This window comes from Lutra lutra, chromosome 11, assembly GCF_902655055.1.
Source record: "Lutra lutra chromosome 11, mLutLut1.2, whole genome shotgun sequence".
NCBI lineage: Eukaryota > Metazoa > Chordata > Mammalia > Carnivora > Mustelidae > Lutra > Lutra lutra.
Window position 1 is genome coordinate 96,216,582 of NC_062288.1, and position 26,814 is coordinate 96,243,395.

General features: G+C 38.9%; 1 protein-coding gene across 2 annotated transcripts; it reads right to left on the reverse strand.

Annotated features, from left to right (window-relative positions):
• Positions 1–7,957: 7,957 nt before the first annotated feature.
• On the reverse strand, positions 7,958–17,993 carry CLEC5A (C-type lectin domain containing 5A). Of its 2 annotated transcripts, XM_047694638.1 has the most exons (7): positions 17,807–17,993; positions 17,229–17,327; positions 16,369–16,428; positions 13,825–13,884; positions 13,376–13,512; positions 10,898–11,001; positions 7,958–9,715 (listed from the first exon to the last, which is right to left on the reverse strand). In XM_047694638.1, exons 2-7 carry the CDS (start codon positions 17,305–17,307, stop codon positions 9,601–9,603), a joined length of 555 nt encoding a protein of 184 aa, XP_047550594.1. In that variant the 5' UTR covers positions 17,308–17,327; positions 17,807–17,993; the 3' UTR covers positions 7,958–9,600. The 2 variants fall into 2 exon arrangements, with proteins under 2 accessions (XP_047550594.1, XP_047550595.1); XM_047694639.1 differs by lacking the exon at positions 16,369–16,428.
• Between the last annotated feature and the right edge of the window lie 8,821 nt (positions 17,994–26,814).

Consider the following 26,814-nt stretch of genomic DNA (forward strand, 5'->3'; position numbering starts at 1 on the left):
ACTTGGATTGACAATGCAATGACCTCACAGAGAAATTCTTGTGAAACACTTTTTCTGTCAGTATGGAACTCAGGGAACATTGTCCAAATCTTTTATATCCTCAACTTCTGAATGTTTTGCTGATCCTCATGCTTTTATTTGAAACATACATCCCCTAAGGGCCTCCACAGCACCTCTGATGTCATGACTGTTTTTTCACTGAATGTGGGTTAGATGTCTTTCTTATTTGTTATTACTTGCTCATAACCATTATGCATTCCCCCCGCTTCCCTGCTTTAATTTTGGTCTAGCTTTGAAAACTGTTGCTCTACCCACCTTTTTTTTTTTTTTTTTTTTTTTTTTGCTCGTTGCAGTTATCTGCAAACCTTTGGACCATTTTAACTAAATTTTTTTGAGGATTTTGTAACTAGATCACCATCATTTTCTATACTTCTACTGTTAGCTAATGCTGGTTGCCATCACCTACCACTCTCTTTCTCCTTCATTCTGTTACAAACATACTAGCCTCCTGGTATTTCTTGAACACACTAAGTGCAGTCTTGTTCCAGGACCTTGTATGCTCTTTCCACCAGTTGGAATTATCCAAGATATTTGCATGAAGCAGTCTCTCACTTCCCAAAAATTATTTCTTCAAAGTCTCCTTAAGAAACCTTCCTCTAAACACTAAATGAAAAATAACAAGCTTCCAACTTCACTCTGATAGTCCTTGTCTACCTATCATTCTTCATTTTCCTTAATGGTACTCATTATCACATAATATATGTCAATTAATTAATTTATTATTGTTACATCCCACTAGAATGTATGCTTCATAAGGGCAGATACTTTGTTTTATTTTCTGCTGTACCCTCAGTACCTAAAAACAGTATTTGGCACTAAGTTTTTGAGAGATTAGGTAATTTCTCCAAGGCTTCTAAAACAAAGATTCTACCAACAGGTGTCTAAATAAAAATGTATGTTTTTGACTTGTACACTCTACGTCCTTCTGGCAGTATCACAGTAATGCAAGATAGTTCTAGGTAAATGATGCAGTATTAATCAGAGACCAGCATGCAAGAGTAAGAAGAAGGATATTGAACATCATATCATCTGTTTGTAGCTTCAGGGCTTTGGAACAAAGAAGTGGAGCTTCAGGCAAAACAGTAGCTAACAGGATAAGGGTCAGAGTGAATTATTCTACAGTAAGTGAATTATACATTAGGAGAAACAACTGGTGGCATGCTTGGTTTACTGAAAACCACAAGATAAATCATGTCACATTATCCTAAAGTATCAATTTTATTGATTATATGTAATTAAACCTGGTGCATATGAAAGCAAATATAGATATACTTACTAAACTTTGTAATAGACATTAAAGAAGATCTAAGTAAATTAAGATATATCAAGTTCAAGGATAGAAAGACTTAACATCATAAGGATATAGACTCCACCCCAAAATTGCTAGAACTCATACAGGAATTCAGCAACATGGCAGGATACAAAATCAAGGCACAGAAATCAGTTGCATTTCTATATACTAACAATGATACAGAAGAAAGAGAAATTAAGGAATCAATCCCATTTACAATTGTACCCAAACCGATAAGATACCTAGGAATAAACCAAACCAAAGAGGTAATGGATCATTACTCTAAAAACCACAGAACACTTATGAAAGAAATTGAGGCAGGTGTAAAGAAACGGAAAAACATTCCATGCTCATGGATTGGAAGAATAAACATTGTTAAAATGTCTATGCTATGTGGAGGACAAGGGGAGATGGAGAGGAGAAGGGAGTTGAGGGAAATTGGAAGGGGAGGTGAACCATGAGAGACTATGGACTCTGAAAAACGATCTGAGAATTTTGAAGGGGTGGGTGGTGGGAGGTTGGGGGCACCAGGTGGTGGGTATTGTAGAGGGCACGGATTGCATGGAGCACTGGGTGTGGTGCAAAAATAATGAATACTGTTATGCTGAAAAAATAAAAAAAAAAACTAAAAAAAAATGTCTATGCTATGGAGGACATGGGGAGTTAGGAGAAGGCAGTTGGGGGAAATTGGGAGGGGAGGTGAACAATGAGAGACTATGGACTCTGAAAAACAATCTGAAGGGTTTGAAGAGGTGGGGGGGGGGGGGGGGGGTGGGGGGAACCAGGTGGTGGGTATTAGAGAGGGCACAGACTGCATGGAGCACTGGGTGTGGTACAAAAACAATGAATACTGTTATGCTGAAAATAAATTTAAAAAAATGAAAAAAAAAGAGAAATTCAAAAAAAAAAAAAAAAAGAAAAAGAAAAAAAAATGTCTATGCTATCCAGAGCAATCTACACATTCAAAGCAATCCCTATCAAAATACCATTGACATTTTTCACAGAGCTGGAACAGACAATCCTAAAATTTGTATGGAATCAGAAAGACCCCAAAACCAAAGCTGGGGGCTTCACAATGCCTGATGTCAAGCTATATTACAGAGCTGTGATCATCAAGACAACATGGTATTGGCACAGAAACAGACACGTACATTGTGGACCAGAATAGAGAACTCAGAATTGGACCCTCGGTCCTATGGTCAACTAATCTTCGACAAAGCAGGAAAAAATATCCAATGGAAAAAAGACAGTCTCTTCAACAAATGGTGCTGGGAAAATTGGACAGCCACTTGTGGAAGAATGAACCTGGACCATTTTCTTACACCATACACAAAGATAAACTCAAAATGGATGAAAGACCTCAATATGAGACAGGAATCCATCAAAATCCTAGAGGAGAACATAGGGAGCAACCTCTTTGACCTCATCCGCAACAACTTCTTCCTACACAAATCTCTGAAGGCATGGAAAACAAAGCAAAGCAAAAATGAACTATTGGGACTTCATCAAGATAAAAATCTTTTGAATGGCAAAACTAGTAGTCAACAAAACTAAAAAGGCAACCTACAGAGTGGGAGAAGTTATTTGCAAATGACATAACAGATAAAGGGTTGGTATCCAAGATCTATTAAGAACTTCTCAGACTTAACACCCAAAAAACAAATAATCCAGTCAAGAAATGGGCAGAAGACATGAACAGACACTTCTCCAAAGAAGACATACAAATGGCCAACAGACACATGAAAAGATGCTCAATATTATTTATCATCAGGGAAATAGAAATCAAAACCACATTGGGATACCACCTTACACCAGGCAGAATGGCTAAAATTATCAAAATGGGAAACAACAAATGTTGGCAAGGATGTGGGGAAAGGAGTACCCTCTTATACTGTTTTTGGGAATGCAAGCTGGTACAGCCATTCTGGAAAATGGTTTGGAGGTTCCTCAAAAAATGAAAAATATAGCTACCACATGGTCCAGCAAATTGCACTACTAGGTATTTATGCCAAAGATACAAATGTAGTGATCCAAAGGGACACCTGTACCCCAGTGTTCATAGCAGCAATGTCCACAATAGCCAAGTTGTGGAAGAAGCCCAGATGTGCATTGATAGATCATTGGATAAAGAAAATATTTATATATATATAAATCATATATATATGATTGGATATCCAATTGGATATCCAATTATCCATTGGATAAAGAAGATATTATATATATATATATATATATATATATATATATATATATATATATATATGTATATATATTAGAATATTACTCAGCCATTGGAAAAGATGAATACTAACCATTTACATTGACTTGGATGGAACTGCAGGGTATTATGTTGAGCCAAAGAAGTGAATCAGAGAAAGACAATTATCGTACGGTTTCACTCATATCTAGAATATAAGAAACAGCATAGAGGATCATAGGGTAAGGTAGGGAAAATTGAATGGGAAGTCATCAGAGAGGGAGAAAAACCATGAGAGACTCTTAACTCTAGGAAACAAACTGAGAGTTGCTGGAGAGGAGGTGGGTAGTGGGATGGTGTCATTGGGTGATGGGCATTAAGGAGGGCACATGATGTGATCAGCTGTGGCTGTTATACACAATTGATAAGTTATTGAACACTACATATGAAATTAAGTATGTACTATATGTTGTATTATATATTGAATTTAAATTTAAAAACCCTAGGAACCTATATTCATCAAAAGACAGCTCAGATGTGGTGAAATGGGAAGTTATAGTCTGGGAGAAAAGATTTTCAAATAATGTAACAAATGAAGTATAATATAAAAAACTTCTAAAAATCATTTTTTTTAAAGATTTTATTTATTTATTTGAGAGAGAGACAGTGAGAGAGAAAATGAGCGAGGACAAGGTCAGAGAGAGAAGCAGACTCTCCGCGGAGCCGGGAGCCCGATGCGGGACTCGATCCCGGGACTCCAGGATCATGACCTGAGCCGAAGGCAGTCGTCCAACGAACTGAGCCACCCAGGCGTCCCTAAAAATCATTTTTAAAAGTACAAACAAATCAGTGGAAAAATAGGCAAATTTATTACAGATACACATTTTATAGAAGAGGAAATATATAGCCAATAAACCTATAAAGAAACATCCAACCATAGTAGTTGGGGCCGAGACTACTAGGTGATCACCAAACATTTCTTCTTTTTGTACACATAGGTAAAATAAAATTTCCACTCTCCCCTGAAGGTAGAAGTGGCCATATGAGTGGGTTCTAGCCAATGGTAGGTGAGTAGAAGTGATGTATGTACACAACTTCCACATCTGGTACCAAAGACTTCTTCATGCATAATCTCTCTCTCTTTCACTTATATCCTTGAGGCCATATGTTGAAGACAGAAAACATTCATCAACATAGGTCCCTGAATGATTCTGTGGAGCAGAGTCTGTGCTACCAGCAGGCATAATATGTGACTGTACATTAATGAGAAATAAACTTTTATTATGATCAACTACTGAACATTTGTAGTTTTCTACAGCACCTAACACTACTCTAAATAAATCCTTAATAATTAGGGAAAATAGATGAAGACCATATGTCAATAAATAATAATCTCATATATTTCTATTATATATTTTTGATGGGAATGAAAATTGATGTAATCTCTTTGGAAACTATTTTGCATTATCTTAGAAAATTCAAAATTTACATACCCTATTACCCAACATTTCTCTATTCAGGATATACTCAAGAGAAACTCTTGTATATGAACACCAGAAGAATGTTCTTGGGAGCACAGTTCGTGTTAGCAAAAACCTGTCAACAATCCAACTATACACCAACTAGAACAGTCATGGTTTATATAGTCACACAGCAGAATATTATACAGTAGTCAGCATTAATGAACGTCAACAATATAAATGAATCATTTAACATGAAATGAAAAAACAAGTTCTAAAAGATTCCTTATATCATAATGCCTTTTTATAAGGTTAAAAAGAGTACATAAAAATTAGACAGAAATTAATTTTTAAAAAACTGAATGATGAACACAGGAATCAGAATGGTGGTTGCCTGTGTTGTGGGGAGACAGAAGGGTGGAATAGGAGAAGACCATAGAGGTAGATATAAACTGTTATAAAGATTCTAACTTTCAGGGATGCCTGGATGGCTCAGTAGGTTAAGCGTCTGACTCCTGGTTTTGGTTCAGGTCATGATCTCAGGGTTGTGAGATTGAGCTCTGTGTAGGGCTCCCCCCAGATGTGGAGTCTACTTAAGATTCTTTCTCTCCCTCTGCCCCTTCCTCAACCCTGCTCACATGTGTTCTTTCAAAAAAAAAGAAAAAAGAAAAAACAAGATTCTAGTTTTCATGTTGTGCAGTTTCATGGGTATTATTACCTGTATGTAATATGTATGGTTATATATGGGTGTTTTATATATATATATATACATATACATACATATACATATATATATATACACACATATAAGTATGTATGCATATGTGTATAAATATATATATATGACAAAACAAATGCATAAAAAAGACCCGTTGGCATGTGTCAATTATGGGAATGTCCTATGAATGAAGGATTTTGTTAGTCTAGTCTTTGTATGCGAAGTTGAGCAAGATTGTGGCTTGAGAGATACTCAAATACCTCTGCTACAACAGACTCACTGGGCATTAGTGAGGATACCTAAGGGAATCATGAGGACCCCCTGCAGGAGTTATAGTCTCTATGAGAGTCTACAGTAGGTAAGAGTGGAGGGTAAGACTTTTACTGCATTATTGCTCAGCCTGTGCTAAGGGAGACTCAGGAAGTGCAGCAGGACTATTCAGAAGGCAAGGGTCACCAAAGGATATGGTTTCTGAGGGTGGGAGTTGGCAATAGCAGGGAAAATAGGCAAAGGTTACCTCTACCTGATGTTTTTAGTCATGCATCGGTCCTGATCTATCAACATCTGAGGATGGGGGTCAATGACTTTGGTCATGGGAACAGCAGCTCACACAGACAGGATGGGTAATGTGAATGTAAGCCAGAGCCATGGAAAGTATGGTCTTGACAGTCACAGAATTTTTGATGCACCTTTTCCTGACTTGGGCACAGTTTTATTCGGATATTATAAACGAGTGAACAGAAATTCTGAGAAATTAACTGGCTTTCCTACATTCAGCTTTTAGGAAATTGAAGAGTACTTCTTGGATAAAAATCTCAGCTTCAAATCTTCCACAAAGTGCTTCCCCTATATTTATTGCCATTAAAGTACATAGTGGGCATTTTATTTAATATACACATGAGTTTTGTGAGAGGAGTATTACTGCCTCATTTTATAAAGAAAGAAAGAAAGGGACAGAAAGAGTAAGAAATCCATACAGATTCACATCGCATATTGGAAGCAAAGCCAAAAACTCTAATCAAGGGGTTTACTAAATTTCCATTGCTTTAAAAAAAACCCTCAGACATACCACTGCTGTCCAATAAGGTCACATTTATCTACCCTCTTAAGGATCCAGCAACCCTTCTAGCCCCCAGTAATGAATTTAAAACCAAAGGGCCCATATTCCCTATATGTTCCCTACTCCCACCCCAGCCTGCTGGGCCTCTTTTAGAACTTTCACAGAAGTGTGTCTTCATCTTGGAGGAAATTTGGGCTACTAGGGGAATTACTAGATATCTACATTTCCTGACTATGGAAGTCTGAATTGTATTCTGTCATAAAACAGGAAGTGTGGCAACACACTTCTCCCTTCTCAAAACAGAAAGTTTGTGGTTTTCTTTCTGTTCTCTGGATTCTGGGGCTTCCTTTGTTGTAGAATTCTGTTTTCTTTATCTACCATAGACTCAGTCTCTCCCCCTAATACTCACCTCAACTGCAACATTTATTCTTTGCTAACACCACATCCACTCTACCCCAAACACATATTATTTCTGGTAACCTCCTTCAAGCAACTTCTTCTTCTTCTTTTTCTTTTTTTGGTAATTTTATTTATTTATTTATTTATTTATTTATATTTCTTTTCAGTGTAACAGTATTCATTGTTTTTGTGCCACACTGAGTGCTCCATGCAATATGTGTCCTCCTTAATACCCGCCACCTGCCTCCCCCAACCTCCCACCCCCTCCCCCCTTCAAACCCCTCAGATTGTTTTTCAGAGTCCATAGTCTCTCATGGTTCACCTCCCCTTCCAATTTCCTTCAATTCCCTTCTCCTCTCATCTCTCCATTTCCTCCATGTTATTTGTTATGCTCCACAAATAAATGAAACTATATGATAATTGACTCTCTCTGCTTGACTTATTTCACTCAGCATAATCTCTTCCAGTCCCGTCCATGTTGCTACAAAAGTTGGGTATTCATCCTTTCTGATGGAGGCATCATACTCCATAGTGTATATGGACCACATCTTCCTTATCCATTCATCCGTTGAAGGGCATCTTGGTTCTTTCCACAGTTTGGCGACCGTGGCCGTTGCTGCTATAAACATTGGGGTACAGATGGCCCTCCTTTTCACTACATCTATATCTTTGGGGTAAATACCCAGTAGTGCAATTGCAGGATCATAGAGAAGCTCTATTTTTAATTACTTCAAGGAACTTCTAACACTTAAATGTATTTTCTCATTTTTTAAAAATTATAAGTGGCCATGATAATTGGACAAAAATTATGAGGCCCAGGAATATAAGAACAGAACTTAGTTTTGTAATAAACAATAAAACAATAATTTTCTTTGACATACATCTGATGATATACACAGTAATTGTGGTATGTTGTTATGAGAAACAAATGAACAATTTACTTAGGTGACTATAATTTCCATTAGTTCAATACAGTCTTCCCTTATGGCTTAATTTTTATTACTCCAAACACACACGTGTCTTTTTCCTTTCCATTTACTGAGGAGGGTATGTGGCTGATGTTTTGTTGCAAGTGCAGAGAATTGTCAGGATGCCTCAAGACTTTCTTGTCTTTATCTTGCCTTTATTCCAGTATGGCTAAATGAACTCCATTTCCTTCTGCATATGAGTTCTATTTGTCCCTAGTGTTCCCTCTCTACTATATGCCTACTTCTTGCCTATACACTATGTTTCCTTGAATAGTCCCCCTGTTTTTTACTCCTTGCTCAACTGGACCAGTTCTAAGTTGGTGTGATGCCAATTAGTTTAAGGGTGTGACATCTTTGGGTCATGAGGCTGTACCTGGTAGCAGGGTTTCTCTAAACGGCAGACACTGGAGACGCTATGACCACCGGAGACCAGGAACTATTATAGTTCTTAGAATACACTCAAAAAGCATGGTCAGGTAATAAAAAAATACTAAAATGGAGATTCAAGTCAAGACCAGGAGAATTTAAGCCCGAGTGTCTCTTCAGGGCTTTGTTGAAAAACATTGATTAGTTTGGTTGGTCATCTTGGCTGTCTGGTTATTTTCAAAAGGATTCCCTGGGAAATTCCTGCCCTGGCCAGACCACTGTCCATTCCTGTGAACGATGCTTTCTTTGCTCCAAGGTTGGTTCCAGGAACACTTTCTTAGGCCTGGCCTCAATTCAGACTGAGGAGGGCCTCTGCTATCCCACCTGGGGTTCAGGGGGAACATGGGTCTCTTGGTTCATGAGAATGAGGGTCTCTTGGGAACAGAGGTGAGGTCAGGAATCTGAGTTTCTTTCTCTTCCACCCTTTCTACTCTCTAAATAATGTCTTCACCTGCTTAGTCTGCAGTTTCTCCTTGGTCGTAGGGGCATGTGTTCTGAGGATAAAACAGAGCCTGGCAACAGTCAGAACAGCCTGTTGATCAGTCAGAAATGCTCAGTTCTGTGGAAATAGACTTTGTCACTATATCAGCTAAGTTGTTTCCATAAAATGACCCCGTCTTCTCGAGATGGCTTTCACCCAGTCCCCCAAACCAGAAGATCATTTCCCTACATAGGCAGAGACCTCTCATAGTAGATAGATGGAGAAAGGGATCACTGACTAGATGCCTGGTGCAGATCTAAAAAGAGTCAACGGTGTGACACCCACAGGAAGTGGAGTCTTGGGGATGTTGCAGGCCCAGAATGGGGAGTTTAGCTCTGTTGTGCCTTTGCAAGTATATTTATGGAGGGGCTGTGGAGCCCAAGCCCTGAGGATTTGTTAAGACCTCTTTGTCAGTGACCTGTGGAAGACGATTACACTAATTTGATATTCTACATTTCCCGAATCAATCCCAATTATATTCTTTTTGCTTTTTCCAAAAGTGTATTTGTCATTACTATCAGAGGCCACAGAGAACTGCACTCATTTGGCTGGCTTCTCACAGATCCAGCGGAAGTTGATGTCACACGATGCAGCATCATATGTCCTTGTTAGGCCTATAGTCACACAGTTGAAATTCTCATGCTGACTGCTAATGCTAAATGGGAGAGAAAGTGTGGTAAAGGTACATTGTTTCAGCCATGCCTTTTACTGATTCCAGTCTCCCCCACCCCTATCCCCCAGTCCAGCTCCACACCCACCCTTTCCTGTGAGCTCTCCTGTGAGCGCTCCTGTGAGCATTTATGGACTCACGGTCTTGGATTAACTCACTCTTGTGGTTGGTTAGAAACATCTCATCTGTCTTCTCCTCTCAGAAATAGTGTTGTACATAAACAATGAATCTTGGAACACTACATCGAAACTAATGATGTATTGTATGGTGACTAACATAATAAAAAAAAAGAAATGATGTTTTAAAACTGCATAGGCTAAGTTCACAGCAGGAGGACTGAGAGGCAGAGGAAAGAAGTTGCTCCTCCTTTCGTAGGCCCCGACTGGCTTTAGGAGAAAGTGTGTTGGCTTTCTCCCACCTCTTTTTCTGTCATTGAATCTTATTGGAAAGAGTTTGGTTTCATAAAAAGGTCATGAGTTTTGGAGTCAAGTGGATGTGTGATTAGATTGTGGCTCTACCGTTTCCCAGCTTGGTGATATTCAGTACATTTTTAAGCCTCCCAGCCTCAATTCAGCTGCTAAATGAGGATTAATAAAATCTTTTGTACAACATCTTTGTGAGCACTGTACGAAATGATGTGAGTAAGTGCTTAGCAAGTGCCTGGCATTTAGTAGACTTTGAATGAATCTTAATTTCCTTCTTCCTGTGAGAAGCCCAGGTATAGGCTGGGGAACTGACTTGCTTTCTGTCTGACTCAACACCTTCATATGTACACCAGGAATGTCATGTTCACCACCAGTGTTTTACATAAAGAAGCCTCTTCTGGGGAGTTTATAAGAACTTAGTGATAAAGTATGGTCTGTGGGTTAAAAGACACTTCGGAGATATATCAAACAAATAGCATGTATATGGATTTGTTGAGATCTTGATTTGATCAAAATAACTCATATGAATACTCTTTTCTCTACTTAAAAATGTTTGATATCTTTATTTATAAGTTTACAAAAAATGTGTCTCTGGAAATAGATGAGTTGGAAGAAAGGAGAGGAATAAAACAAAAAACCAAGTCTCAACCTTTGTGCTATTCCAGGACAAACCCACTGAATCTCAGGTCAGGTTTCTTAAGGTGAACTAAGATCCTTAGAAAAATGTGAAATATTCACATACTTGCCATTAAATATGGAGTTGTCAATCCAATGCCATCTGTTCTTTGCTTGCTGGTTTAAGCCAATAAAATACTTCTCAGCACCCGTTTTGTCCTGGAGAAATTTCTAGAAGTTTAAAAAAGTAGTTCAACAAAAAGGTTTTTTTTTTTTTTTTTTTTTTTTTTTTTTTTTTTTTTTTTTTCCTTTTTGCTGCTCTCTCCCTTTGACAGCAGGCCCTGATTATAGCTGATTCTGGGAACATGGAAGGCTGGTAAAGGACTCTGGGGCTGGCTATAGCTGGCACTCACCATAACCCCTAGAGTAGTTTTCAGTAGGCACAGAGCATCAGGATCACTGGGAGGTCTTGTTAAAACAGTTTACTGGGCTTCTGGTTCAGTAGGTCTGGTGTAGGCGACTAAGAATTTACATTCCCAACAAATCTCCAGGTGAGGCTGATGCTGCTTTTCAGGGATCACACTTTGAAAATGAAGAAGAAGGGTACTATATGATCTAAAAGAGCGTGTTTTTGAATACTTCTTCTTTTTCTTTTAAATTTGGAATGCCTCTCTGCATAGGCTTATTTCATTGCCAGAAATTTTACATTCCAAATGACGTTGGATCAAGTGAATCTCTTGAGTACGTAGCAAGGGACTATAGTTAGGGAGATTTAAAAGTGTGTTGAAAAAAAAAGTGTGTTGAGAAAAAAATCAGTGTTTTTTTTTTAAGTATTTGCTAAATTGATACCAATCCATGATATATTAGTTTCTTTATTAAGCTAATGAATCACAAATCACCCCAGTTAGAAGTTGGGGAGTCCCTGGGCTCTTTGCTGTACTCTTCACATACCTCCTGTAATCAGTGGATATCCAAGTTCACTTGGATATTCCCTCCATCCCCAGGGCTATTAACTTTATTCCTCCTTTTCCTATATTCTCCTTCCCTGAAATATCTCATTTCATTATTCTTTAAAATTAGTTACCATACTTCCTCATTTAAAAAAGATTTCTTGAGTGCCCAGTGAGCCATTGTACAAGGCTGAGGAATATGGAAACAAATTGGTTTCTCCCTAAAGAAATTGTGATCTAAGACAAGGGTTGGCAAAGTACAACCAGCAGGTTAGCCCGCTTTTGTAAATAAGGGGAGAAGAGAAGAGGTGAAGTCTCGGAAAACCATCAGCATTTAATGTTGGATAACATGACTGCTTGCCAATACTTGAAACACAAAAAGAGGAACCAGGTGAGGCAAAATATAATTTGACTCAGTTTTGGACATGGTGCATTTGTGGTATGTTTAAAACATCAGTGTGGATTTTGATATACTGTTTGGTTCAGAGACAACTAGCTGGGGATACAGACTTGAGATCACTAGCAAATCTTTGGCGTGATGAGCTTTTTCTGGGGAATGCCAAGGATGACAATTGAGTTGCACCAGAATCTGAGGGCTGAGTAGAGGAAGAGGATGTAAACTTCCTCTCTCAACTCCTATTCTTCTCTTCTCTTTTTCTCTCCTGCCCCCACCCCCACCCTATACTACTCCTGGCTTTCTTCCATAAAACATTTTCCCTTTCCACCTGTACACTTAGCCTCAGAGCTAGCATCCTGACCCCTGCTCTTTGTTGGACACCTGCTACCAAGATTCACAGAGGGCCCTCTTGTGAATTCTCCTCAACCACAGGAGGACTTTATAGAGGAAGGGTGAAAGGTGAAGGGCAGAGAAGCAGGCATATAATATCTCTCACATGCCTAGAACCCAGCAGGTTCTTAGGATTTGAAGGAGAGGCAACTATAAACTAAAATAACTTATGATCTAAAATTGATATAGAGTGTGGGTTTTAGAGTTAGCAAGATCTCAATCCAATCCTGTCCTGTCACTTAGGAGGTGTATGACCTAGGTCAAATTATTTTTCTGTGCCTTAGCCTCCTTATATTTGAGATATGGATAATGATAATACCTCCTTGGAATTGTTAGGAGGATAAAGAGAGATAGTAAAATAAAGATTTTTGCATTGTGTTAGCCATCTTTATTGTCATAATTATACACTGCAACCCAATTCTATGACCTGATCCTTTGTTTTTCATATGGCTAATTTTGTTAAGTTGCATCTTCTTTATTTTTGAGGCCGACTTGGGTGATACATTAAGAGCTCACATATATGAAGTATTCTATAGTTTTAAAACAACTTTTAAACACATTTGGTCATTCCCTGCATTTTAAATATCCTGGCCCCTCCCCAGGATACTAGTGCACTGCTAAGCCTCATAGGAGAGATCATAGATTGTGGATTTCTGTAGCTCAAATGATCCAAGGAGAACACCCCACTGCTACTGAGAAGTCTCTCACCACCAGATTCAGAGCAAGGGGCATGGGGTCTCAGCCAGCCACCTCTCCATTCCTCTCCTCCACCCAGTCCATGTTGCACCAACCAAATTGCCCCACCATCTCCGCTTCCCGAGGTGGCTGTAGGGTGAGCCACTTTACTGTACCATCCTAATATTCTCACCAATTTCTCTGGTGTGTCAACAATGGCCAAAGTGGATCCTTCTGTCTTGCAAAAGTCCCTGCTTTTGTTCCAGGACAGTTCAAAAGGGGACAACAAAAAGCACCTTCTTTGATAAAAATACCACCTTCTGGGGCAGACTAAAGAAATCCAAGAAAAGAGTATAGGATTAGTGGTTTGGAGTGTGAACCCTGGAACTGAGTCAGAACATAGTGGGGCATAAGTTTCTTTATAGCAGTTATATCATTGCAAATCATCCTTAATCCCAGAAGAAATCTCATGCAGTCTAGTCTGAATTTCCCTGTGGACAACATGAAGAAGGTGAATTAGAAGCTCTTTATGGCTCCTTTGAGCAAGAAATTTCCATAAGCAAGGAGGCAATGGGAAAAGTGTCTAAGAAATCATCACATAAGAAGCTGAGATAGAGGAGAGATTATTGTGATGCACTGTACCTGTTCTGGGGCTCTCCGTGGGAACTAAGGTGACATTGCTGTTCCCGATAGTCTGTGGAACTGAAATAAAAAGAAAACCTGAAGGTAACTGTGTTATGAGTACAACACAAACATCAGAGCAGCTGTTTGGTCCTGACAACTCTTTGTGTCTAGACAGTGGCGATGATGAGGCACTCTTGGCCACCACTGGCTAGAAGTTTTCATTTTCTTTCTTTGAACTTTCCATCTAACTACTGCCTTCCTTAGTCATGCCCACACCCCACGTTGTACTTCATATCATTTTTGAAGGGGGAGTCGGAGTGAAATGTTGAGAAATAGAAGAGGAGAAAGGAAGAGGAACGGGTGCATTTAGTACCAGAAAGGAAACCTCTCATTCCTTTCCATATATGCTTCTGATGGTATTGCCCCCTCCTCTCCCACCCGGGTGCTGTTTGGAGCACTCCCTTCCCAGCTGCGCACAGCATCTGTGCTGTTCTCCCCATCTCTGGTGCCCCTAGCCCCACTCTTCTCCCATGGGTGGCTCTTCGCCCCCTCTCATCAGCACCTGCAGGCTCTAAGAATTGAGGCTAATGGGAAATAGTTTCAGGACCAGGGATATTGGCAGACGTGGAGTCAGGTGAACATTCCAGCGATTTCCTGTAGGTAGAGAAGAGTCCATTTATTTCTTTAAGTATAAATAGGGGAATTGATAGGCCTCTAAGAAGCCTCATTTCTTCCTGGGAACACTGGCTCGCCAAGCAGACAGTGTAGTGGCTTTGGAGGCTGGTCAAACCTCTCTGCATCTGCCCAGTTACTTGTCCCGTGTGGCTCAAGACCCCTGTTGTTTACCCAGACACCACATCGGCTACTTCCAATGATATGAATGAATTATATCAGTTAGTATTCAGTTTTTATTTCAGTTCCCAGTTCAAAGGCTCTTTGTATTATAAAATAACCTGGTTTTCAGGAGAAACTGTTTGGGGATTATAACTTCACAGAACTCCATAAATAGTTGATGAATGTTGCTTCCATACAGCTCACTGTACTAAAAACCTCAGTTGATACAAATATGAACAAACAATTAACTTTCTCCTCAAGATGTGTGTAGTAATAGATGTTTTAAGAGGAAGTGAGAGGGAGGTCCTTGAAAAAGCTTTAAGCGTGGAAAGGTTTGATCGGGACAGCCATGTCTCATTCATCTCTTTATGCCCCTTAGCTTCTGGCATGGGACCTTTTGCTTTATCAAGAAGAGCTGGCCAATAGCTCCTATTCTTCTTCTTTTAAAAAAAATTATTTTATTATTTTATTATTTATTATTTATTATTATTTATTTGACAGAGAGAGAGATCACAAGCAGGCAGAGAGGGGGAAACAGGCTCCCCGCTGAGCAGAGAGCCCGATGCGGGGCTCCATCCCAGGACCCTGAGATCATGACCCGAGTTGAAGGCAGAGGCTCAACCCACTGAGCCACCCAGGTGCCCCTCTTCTTCTTCTTCTGTTGTTGGTCTAGCAGAGTGATTGGCACACAACAAGTACTGATGTAGGTTTTGATTTTTTATTTTTTTGTATAACAATTCCTTTAGGTGTACAACATGTCAGAGTTTATAAAGTCCTTTCCCACACCATTACAGTGATTATATACAAATTATCCTCATACTCAGGAGGAAAACTGAGGATCACAAATTTCGATCAGCTTATAGTCTGGGTTTCCCATCTATAAAAACAGGGGAATGAATTAGAATATCTTTTTGTTGGGGCATCTGGGTGGCTCAGTTGGTTAAGTGTCTGCCTCTGGCTCAGGTTAGGATCCCAGGGTCCTAGGACTAAACCCTGTGGTGGGTTCCCTGCTCAGCAGGGAGTCTGCTTCTTCCTCTCTCTCTCTCCCCCTTGGCCCCTCCCCCTTGCTCATATTCTCTTGTTCACTCTCTCTCTCTCTCTCAAAATAAATTTAAAAAAATATCTTTTTTTTCTGGGTGTGTTGCATTTATTTTTCCCACTTTATTGAGATACAATTGACATTAATCATTGTGTAAATTTAAGGCATACAAGGTGATGATTTGATTCATGTATATGTTGCAAAATTATTTAGCACAGTAAGGTTAGTTAACACCTCCAACACCTCACATAATTACCTTTTTTTTTTTTTTGTGAGAGAGAACATTTAAGATCTACTCTCTTAGCAACTTTCAAGTAGTGTATAATACAGTAGTTTTTTTTTTTTTAAGATTTTATTTATTTGAGAGAGAGACAGTGAGAGCACAACCAGTGGGGAGAAGGAGAAGCAGCCTCCCTGCTGAGCAGGAAGCTGATGTGGGCTCCCTGAGCCAAAGGCAGACACCCAATTGACTGAGCCATCTAGGCACCCCTAACATGGTATTGTTAACTATAGTCACCACGCTGTGCATTAAACCCCCAGAACTTATTCCTCCTATAGCAATTAGCATATATCTTTGTGGACCCTCCCTGGAAAGAATTTCTTAGGAGAGGAGGCCTTGAGAAAGGACTATAAGAAGTCAACACACAAAAACCTGGAGGCTGGGAGGAAATCACTGTCGTGTACCGTACCTGTTCCATAGCTCTCTGTGGGAAGGAAGTTGACTTGATTTCCGCCAAAAATCTGTGGGACTACAAAGAAAATCAGCTGTTGGCACAGCCCCACAGGGAGCTGCAGCATGACTATAACAAACCAACATCACCTGGGGCTGCTGGGGCACCTTGATTATTACTATGAGATCTGGAGTTCTCTGACTCAGGTCAATGAGGATGTGTAGGTGTGTTTTTGTGAATGTGTTTACTTATTCATATTGTTTTCCTGCTCTCTTACATGATAGGAATTGCACCTTCAGTTTGGCTCAAAGGGAAGACAACTCTTACCCAATTGCTGTCTTTTACTCACGTCTCCTTCCTCATTTACATTCCCTACTGGTTTCTGGGGCTGGAGTAGATTCTCACAGCGACAGTGAAACCCTTTGATGCAAGGCTTCTTCTAAGCAGCTGGATGAAAGCTTCTGTGAACATAGAGGGAAATTTCACCCCCAGTAAAATCCCATTATCTCATTATGTAGCTCTTATCTCAGCCTCATTACTGGGTTGAACTGGCGCCGATTTTCAAGTTTGAGGAACAAGGACAAGCGCTAATAAGTATTTCACCTCAGACTGTCCAACTAACACTGTAGTGGGAAAAGATTTGTGTGGCCTTCTGTCAGACACTAGTCAGTTCTGTATCTACAAGGAAGACCGAGGGACCTGGCTCATTGTGTGTGCTGGGGAGCTAGACAAGCATTGTCAGTTGTCCCTACACTGGTCATTGCCCTCAGGTGGGAAGACTTAGGTATGCAGCCTTTATATTCAACTTTGTGTTCTGATAGGAAAGTCAAAGAAAAAGACAGTATGAGGTTGGAGTAGGAGGTTGCTCAGATACTCACAATAAAGCAGAAATAAGGTCATTCCAACAATTTTAAGCACCACTATGAAAAGAACAGAGATTATCATGTGCCAGTTCATGTTGAAGGCAATGAGGAGACCTGTGGGAATTAGAGCACAGTATCACTTTAAACATCTGGGAGCACGGCTTCTTTCCAGCAGGACACATGCTTCTTTCTCAGAGCAACCTTGGGGGGCTTGAAAGGCAGGTATGCCAATGACAGCTAGATACAAGAATAAGATACAGCCCATGCCCAGAAAATTCATAGAATCTTGTAGTGATTGGGAGCCTTGGAAGTTGGCATGGTGCCTCTCCTTCACCCATTCCTTAGCTCTAGACTTTAGCCCTGTTTATCAGTTGCCTCCTAAACTCCATCTAATGAAATAAATCTCCTAGACTTTGAGTACTCTTAGCTCTGGAACCTTCTCTGTGGTCTTGGCCATACTGATTTCAACTGTCAGAAGTCTCACTCTCAAAAGACTATGCCAGGACTCTGACAGACAAGACAGTGTCCCCGAAGCTCTTGGCATTGGGGAAAGACCAACAATCTGTGCAGATAGGGCAGACAGACAGACTCACCTGCTCTCTCTTGGGAAGGCTGGCCTGCTTTGCAGGTGGGGATCTTCCTTGTGGCCTTATGCTTGGTGTGGTGGGCAGAGGCACCTTCAGAGAATATGCTTCTTCTGCTCAAGCACCCTGCTTCCTTCTTTACATGGTCTTTCTATCTTCACAGCATCCCTGAGCAAACACTTCTTCCTGTTCAGTGTTTTTGGCAATGGGAGTGGGTGGGGCAAGGAAGGGAAGGGAGTTTATAGCTTTTGCAAGAGGAAGCTTCCTGTCAGAGGGTTTCTAATACAGTGGGACCTTTTTTTTTTTTTAAAGATTTATTTATTTATTTTAGAGAGTGTGAGAGAGAGAGAGAGAGAGTGTGTGTGTGTGTATAAGCAGAGGAAGAGAGAGAATCTTCAAGCAGACTCACTGCTAAGCATGGAGCCCACTACGGGGCTCCATTCCAGGACCCTGAGATCATGACCTGAACCAAAATCAAGTATTCAATGCTTAACCACTAACCTACCCAGGTACCCCTGCAGGGGAACCTTTTTAGGAGAATTTGGAAATCCACCTTGACATAGATTGACCCTTTCTAAGTGTCTAAATCTCCATGAAATACAGTGGGAAGGAAAGGTAGTAAAATGTTAACAAATAGAGAATTTGGGTGAAGGGTATCTGGAAATTATTTGTACTTCCTTTGCAACATTTCTGCATATCTGAAATTATGTCAAAATAGAAATTTTAACAAAAGAAATCCACCCGAAGTCACTAGTGTTAGTGAGCAGGTCCTCCTGTACCCCATCTGCTCCATTCACTGTCATACAGCTCTGCACAACCCTTTGTCATGGACTCCTCCTCTCTGGCTCCAACGGCTTACTTTCCAGACCATGTGCCATGTGAGTCTAGGGACCATTCAGTATTTCTTGAGCATGGCCTCTGCTCAATACAGGAAGTGTAGTGAGGGTGAATAATACTAAAGTCTTATTATCAAGGAATTTGTACTACATATTTAATTTGAAGTTTTCCTTTTATTATATTTCCCCTAATATAAAAGCTATGTGTGCTCATTACAAAAAATGGCTAGAAAATATTTGCAGGGAAAATTGGAAAAACAAAAAAAGTCCATATAAGTTCATATATTTAGCTATAGTCACAGTTAACATCTCTGGGTGTATATCCTTTTAAGATGACTAGGTAGTAAAAGGTTAGATGATAGATAGATATGTGATAGCTAGCTAGATGATAGATACTGGTTCATTTAGAAAAATGGGATCATATTGTATATATTTTGTAATATATACACTATAGATTAAGCTAATGCTATATAAATATCCTTCCATGTTAGAATATAGATTTTGCATTTACAAATGGTCAAGATGGAAAATTTTATGTATATTTTACCACAATAAAAAAATTAAAAAAAAGAGAGAAAAACTGAGATTTAACTTTGGTAATCTTCACATGATATTAAGATGAAAATACAGTCTTTAGCAAGTGTATTTTGCAATATAACAATTATCTTACTAAGACAATGGAATCTTCTCTAAATTGTAATTAGCAAAGGGTTTAGGGAGATAGAAAACCATGCCCATATCTGTTCTTGGAAGAAATTTGAAGGGGACACAATATATAGCTAAACAAGACTCCTGGGTGTACTGTGGATTTGTTTTGGGAGAAAACAGCATGCGTGTGTGTGTGTGTGTGTGTGCGCGCACGCGTGTGTGAGAGAGAGAGAGAGAGAGAGAAAGAGAGACTGATAGAGAATTGAAATGGATAGTCATTAAGAACTCTTCCAAGGAAGAGCAATAATAGGGGCCATGGAGTTTCCCTTCCCTCAGCTTCCAGGATCAACTATTAAAGCTGACAAACTATGGCACCAAAGAGATGGGCTGCCTGTTTGCAGAATCTATACCCTGTAGTGACAATGGCAGCAAAAAATACCAGTGACAGTAGGAACTGTGTGACTATTGTCTTTGGATTGATAAGCAACCATGGGTATCATTGGGGGTGGGTATCTGAGAAGGAAATCTAGAAGAAAGGGCTCCTATGAGTCATTGCTTGGTGTTTTGCAGTCAAATGCTCTACCCCTGAGCTATACCCCATTGCTTGGTGTTTTGGAGTGGTATCAGTCTACCAAAATGACTATACTTATTACTTCACACAGAGAAAAATACTATCTCTTGAGCATTATTATTAGGCACATGTACATTTAAATGTATATATATAGTGTATATAGGAAGTACTATATAGTATATAGGAAGTACTTCCTTCACTATATATTGCAGGAATTCTTTCAAGTAGCCTAATGAGAAAACTTGGCAATTGAAAGAAACCTGATGTTTCCTCTTATCTTTACACTCACAATTCTTGAAAGGATTGTCAGTTTTACTGCCTCCTCTCCCTCCCCTCCCACTTTCTCCTCAGCTCTCTCTGATGGGAATCCCACCATGACTATATCATGAGATAATGACTCCAACTCAGTAATTAAATGCGTACGGTTTAGTCTTCATATTTACTGATCTTGAACAAGGGCCCACATCATTTTATGTTGTATACTTTTTCTTGGCCTCCATAAGTCTACGTTCTGCTGGTTTCTCATCTTTCTTTCTAGCCTCTCCTTTTGCTTTCTTCTCCTCTGCCTATTCCTCAGATTGTATACTTATCCCTCTTCTCTTCTGAGTCTCGTGGTTTCAAGAACCATGCTCAAGAAGATGACTCTTAAATCTTTACTCTGAGTTTCAGATCTGTATATTTTTTGACTGTTTCACTTTTCACTGAGATGCTCTACAGACAACCTGGAGTCAACATGTTCCTAAATGTATTAATTACTACCCTCTGCTAAAACATGTTCATCCTCTTATGCTCTCTCTTTCAGAATGTGAAGACCACCTCTTCAGTTGCCCAAATCATAAAATGTGGGTCTTTTCCTTCCCTTTCCTTCCCTTCTCTCTTTCCTTCCTTTCCCTTCTCCCTTCCCTTCCCCTTTTCCTTCTCCCTTCCCTTTCCTCCCCTTCCACTTTCCCTCTCCTTTTCTCTCCCCTCCCCTCCCCTAGTCTCCTCTCTATTCCTCTCCTCTCATCTCCTTTCCTCTTGTCTTTTCTTCCAGTCAGATGTCATGCCATGATGATTCTGTCTCCTCAAGTCTGTCCAATCTGGGTTCTTTTCTCCTTTCTCATATCTATCTCTTGCTCTCTCACTGGCTCTCTCCTCCATCTTCTCAACAGTTTCCAAAGAAACTTCTTGCTATAATCTTGCTTCATTCTTCATTCTGTAGTCAGAATGATCTTTCTAAAATGCAGACTTGATTGTATCATTCCTGTGATGAAATATTTGAGTAACTTTCCATTGCTATTACAATAAGGTTTGTGTTCCTCAGTGTGGTCTATGAGTCTTTACATGTTCATTCTTTCAGCAAATGTTGCTGAGTGCTTGCCATGTGCCAGATACTCTTCTAGGCACTTGGGATATATGTTCTGGTTTTTCTGTACATCTCAGGATACCACACCTACCCGTGTTCTGCTAGGAACATTAAACTTTTAGCTCTTTATACAGTCTTTTTGATCCAAGTCCTGACATATACTTATTGAGCACATGATATGTACAAAGCAGTAATCTACCTCCTTTCTCCCAGGCATATATATATATCCCTATATATTCTCTTTAACTATATAATTTTGACTCATTCTTTGAGTCTCAGGTTAAATGTTACTTCTTTCAGGAAAATTTTTCTGATTCTCATTCTTTACTCCAATTGGGATTAGGCACCCTTTATCTGTGGACTCATGATATCATGTGCTTTTTCTCAGTGGGCTAAGGGAAATGTGTGATAATGTACTTGTTTTCTTCCCCTGCTAGATGCTATGTCGTCATGAAGGCCCATCTACCGTGTTTGCAACACTGCACAATGGCATTAGGCTTCTAGGCCTGTTGGATTTTTATAATTTACTCATGAGAGTGTGGTAAGGCCTTCAAAATACTTCCAATAAATTAAAAATTTGTGTGTTATTCTTTGTGTGAATTAAGTAGTTTTCAATAAGGATAATTTAAGACCTAGACCATCTCTAAAGGTGTTGATTCCTGATTAGGAATATATTCATATCTTTCTTAAATAACCACCCTGAAGTATGGATGTGACTACAGTATTTCAGATGATACCTAACCACCTCCTAGTTTATATAGAGTTAATTTATGTTCATATATATGATACTAATACTGTGTCATGTTAAAGTAAACTGCCACTCAGGCAAGGTGACAACCCAGAATTCATAGAATGTGCAGAATAAGCCTGCTTTGGGAGCAACTAGAAGAACCCTCCATTAGAACTGTATGATGTATATCCTAACCTGAAAAGTAAGGAGATGAGGTGAGGCATGGCTGTGGAGCCTGGAGAGGGAAAGATTTAGAGTGTCATGTTCTGGATTTAGGGTGTCAGGTTCTGGAGCCTACCAGAAGCAGCATGGAAACACACAGTTGGCTTCCACTTCATGCAGTGACTCACTGAATAAATGAGAAGTCATGCTGCGGGGGACAGTCATCCACTTAGGTAATGAGGACATTACTGTATTTGTAGCAGCTGCTGCAGCGTCAGGGCAAAAAAACCCCACTATGGTCAATAGTCAGACTTCCTGCTCAGGTTGTCTCTGGTTGGGCAAAACAGAACCAGAGGATGGAAAAACTCTCCCCATGTTCTTTCACCATATCCTAGAAGATTTGACACTTTAAAAATCTAAATGGTCCCTTGTGACCTTGAATGTGGGGGAGACTCCCTAATCTCCCACCTCCAGGTTTAACACAGAGGAAAAGAGATCAGTGGATATGTGAGAATGCAATCACTCAAAATAAGGTGAACATTGTGAAGAAAGCAGGCCATGTTTGTGACATAAAGTCATTATCAGACACAGGAGATGCTAGAAAAAAATCTCTTTTATTTTCACTGAGATTTTAGAGAACACTGACTGACTCTATAAGAAGAATGTGTCCTCATATCATGAAATGGACAAACAAATGCTTTGAGATGTAGCTGCTGATGTTTGAGACAGTTAGTGACACGAAGGGTTCTGAATAGCAGATAAGATACCGCAGAAAAAGAATGAGAATATTTGAAGATATCACTAAAATGTCAATTCATAATTCACAGAAAAAGGACAAAAGAAAGAAATGTGATTGGAGGTAGAAGAGAATATGATGCCAGATCCAGCAGAACTTTTATGTACACTGCCCTTTGCAGAGGAGAGAACACAAAACTGAATAAATATCAGAGCTGCAATAGTCAAATAAATTATAAGTAAAAGTGTATGTGAAAAAAAAGCTGAAGTTTAGGCAAAATCAATGAAAAAGGTCCAAACCTACATAAACTGGTGATTTGTTTAAAAAAGAATAAAAATTATTGCATGGAGCCCTGGGTGTGGTGCATACACAGTGAACTCTGGAACACTGAAAAGAAATTAAAAAAAAATAAAAATTTAAAAAAGAATAAAAAGAAAAATATATTCTAGGAGGCTCTGGGTAGAAAAATCTATGATGGAAGTAAATACTAGGTTTGTTTCAGATTTTTGTTTAGAAATTCTAAGTCCCAGAAGACAAGTCGATGTCTAGAGTTTTGATGGAGATGCTCAGGAACTAATAAGTAAAATACACGACAGATTTTAATTTGAATTTGCATCCAGCATGCAGCTATATTTTGTTTGATCTGTTCAGTGTTTTAAGAAATTTGAGTCAACATTTTGAAATTTTGGAGCTTTCAACAGATGTCAAGGTATCTAGAAGTTCTAACACTGCTGAAAACACATTCCCACAAGGAACAGTGGGCTGGAAGCTAGAGCAGGTATCAGGAGTCACCAGGTCTATCTCCAGTGACTCCTCAGTGGAAGGAACCCAGTTGGTAGGTAGTGTCATGCTTGCAAGGCTGTTTTTTTCCCCCTTAGAATAGAGCAAGAGTTTAAAGTCAGGCCTCTACTGAAAGGGGAAAAACAGAATGAGGCCATATGCTTCCAGAAAAATGTGAGAGAGTGCATTTCTATGTGAAAAGTAAACAATATTTTATGTATTTAAAATTCAAAGTATGTCTTTGCCAAGAAATAAAATTTAAGGGGCGCCTGGGTGGCTCTCTGGGTTAAGCCTCTGCCTTCGGCTCAGGTCATGACCTCAGGGTCCTGGGATCAGAGCCTCGCATCAGGCTCTCTGCTCAGCAGGGAGCCTGCTCCCCCCCCCCCCCCCCCGCCTGCTGCTCTGCCTACTTGTGATCTCTCTCTGTGTCAAATAAATAAATAGAATCTTTAAAAAAAATTTTAAGGTGCCAGTACAAAACAAATTAGAACAATTGCTATAGGGAAAAGATATCTGATGAAAATTTAGTTAACTGAAAGAAAGAACCAGAATTTCCATAGGATTAATTTCTGAATGCAAATAGAATAGGTAATGCTTTTGTTAAAAAGTGGCCATAAAGTCTTTTACAGTGCATTTCTGAAAGACTGTCTGTGGAGTGAAGGAGAATTTATATGACTTCAACAGAATCAAACACTCATGAATGCATTATAGCTAAAAATACTGTGGTGTTCAGAATACTGAAGATGGCAGAGAATTTTCTAGAGAAGAATGAAAGAATCTATGATATTTTATTTTATTATTTTTAAGCTACTATAAGCAATTTACTTTCGAAGTCATTCAACTGCCATCAAACATCATTCTAGCTGTACATGTTCAAAAGGCTAAATGTGGTTTAGAGTATTGGATTTTTTAAAAGTTTAAATTCAAGTTAGTTAATATGTAGTGCAGTATTGGTTTTGGGAATAGAATTTAGGATTCATCACTTCCATGTAACACCAGTGCTCATCCCAACAAGCATCCTCCTTAATGTCCATCACCCATGTAGCCCATCCTTCCATCTATCAACCCTCAGTTTGTTCTCTACATGTGATATTTCATAATTGTAACTGATAAAAGCAAACATATACATAATAATTCCAAGCAATAGCTATATTTATCTGTTGCACTGAAAAAAATTTTTGTAATAAACCAAACATAAAACACAGATGTAGGATAACAGAGACAAATTGAAAATACAAATTGAAAATTAGAAATGTTTAATTTTTAGATTATATTCTCGTAATTTTATAATGTTTTTGATTTGGAACTAGACCTAATATTTCTCCTTTTGCACATTACAGTTTTAGATTAATATTGTGCATTGAGATATAATATTGTGCATTGAGATTTTAACTAGAAGCAATATTTAATTGCATCCTGCTTCATAATGAAAAGTAGTTGTTCTCAAGTACAGATTTTTACAAATATGAATAGAATGTTTGCCAAACAATTTTGAAATCAGAGAATATATGTTGGAAAATAATCTTTTTTTACTTTAGAAATTTATTCCATGTCATGTGTTTCACTTCTGAAAAATTTTGGCATAGAAAATAGAAAAAAAAAAAGAAAGAAAATAGGCTATATTATTTAGTATTAAATATGCTTCCCAAAATCAGACTTTGTGTAAGAAAGAGTGAATCTGATTTATACAATTGTGTATCTACACATGAATGTCCCAGCAAAGAAATATCCAAGCCATTAGTCCATTAGGTGGAGGGAGGAAAGAAGGTGTTAGGAAGGCAATAAATAAAAATATGGTCCATTCAAATCATCCTCACTACTTTTTATCAGCTTGCTCCTCCCATAATTTATGTCCTCCAAACTTGCCAATATTTTTTTCCCTACCTATATGACCCAATTGAAGATTTGCATTTTTCAGGAGAGCTTCTCTTTTGATGGCCACAAGTCTACGGTTCTGTCTTCTAATCTGAATTTCACTTCCTCATTTCCAAAAATATGCTGGTGTTTTCCAAATAGATAACCTGATACCAACCCAGTTGCAGGAAATTCCAAACCACACATACCATTTTCCTTAAACTCAACCCCACTTCTCTTCTCAACTTCTTTATTTTTGTTAGTTATTACATCATGTTACAACATACTCACATGCTGGAAACCTCCTCAATTCTTCCGTTCTTGTCAAGCACCTATCAAGATGCTAGTTGATGATTTGCAAATCTCTCTCATATTTATTCCATCTTCTCCATTCCTACTACCCCATTCTAGTCCAAATTTTTCACTGCAGTTGAAGTTTAAATGGTTTAAACCCCTTTCCTCCTCCTCTTCAAACCAATATTAGACAAATCTTTATAAAATTACTGCTCTAATCATATCACTTCCTTATTTAAGTTTCTTTCATAACCATTAACATGAACAAGTCTCAACTTTTGAGTCTGTGAGACGATATTTATAAATTAAATGTATGATAAGGGTTCAATATGCAAAATATAACAAAGGAGCTCATACAACTCAAAAGCAAAATGATTAAAAATGGGCAGGAGGACTTGAATAGACATTTTTCCAAAGAAGACATACAACTAGTTAACAAGTACATGAAAAGTTTCTCAGTATCACTAATCATCAGGAAATGCAAATCAAAACCATAGTCAAATACCATTTCACACCTGTCAGGATAGCTACTATCAAAAAGGCAAGAGCTAACAAATACTGGTGAAGATGTGGAAAATTTGTGCACTGTTGGTGGCAATGTAAATTGGTACAGCCACTGTGGAAAATAGTATGGGGGCTCCTCCAAAAGTTAAAAGTAGAACATCGTATGATCCAGCAATCCCATTTCTGGGTATATGTTTAAAGAAAATGAAAACAGAATATCAAAGAGATATCTACCCTCCCATGTTTATTGAAGCATTATTCACAATAACCAAGGCATGGAAACAACCTAAGTATCTATCGATGGATGAATGGACAAAGAAAATGTGATGTGTTTATTCAGCCATAAAAAAAGGAAACCTTGCAATTTGTCACAAAATGGATGGATCTTCAGGGCCTTATACTAAGTAAAATGAGTCCGACGAAGACAAATGTTGTATGATCTCACTTCTTTTTAAGATCTAAAATAACTGGACTCATAGAAACAGAGGACAATGGTGGTTGCCAAGGGCTGAGTTCGGGGGAGAGAAATGAGGAAATTGTTGGCCAAAGGCTACAGA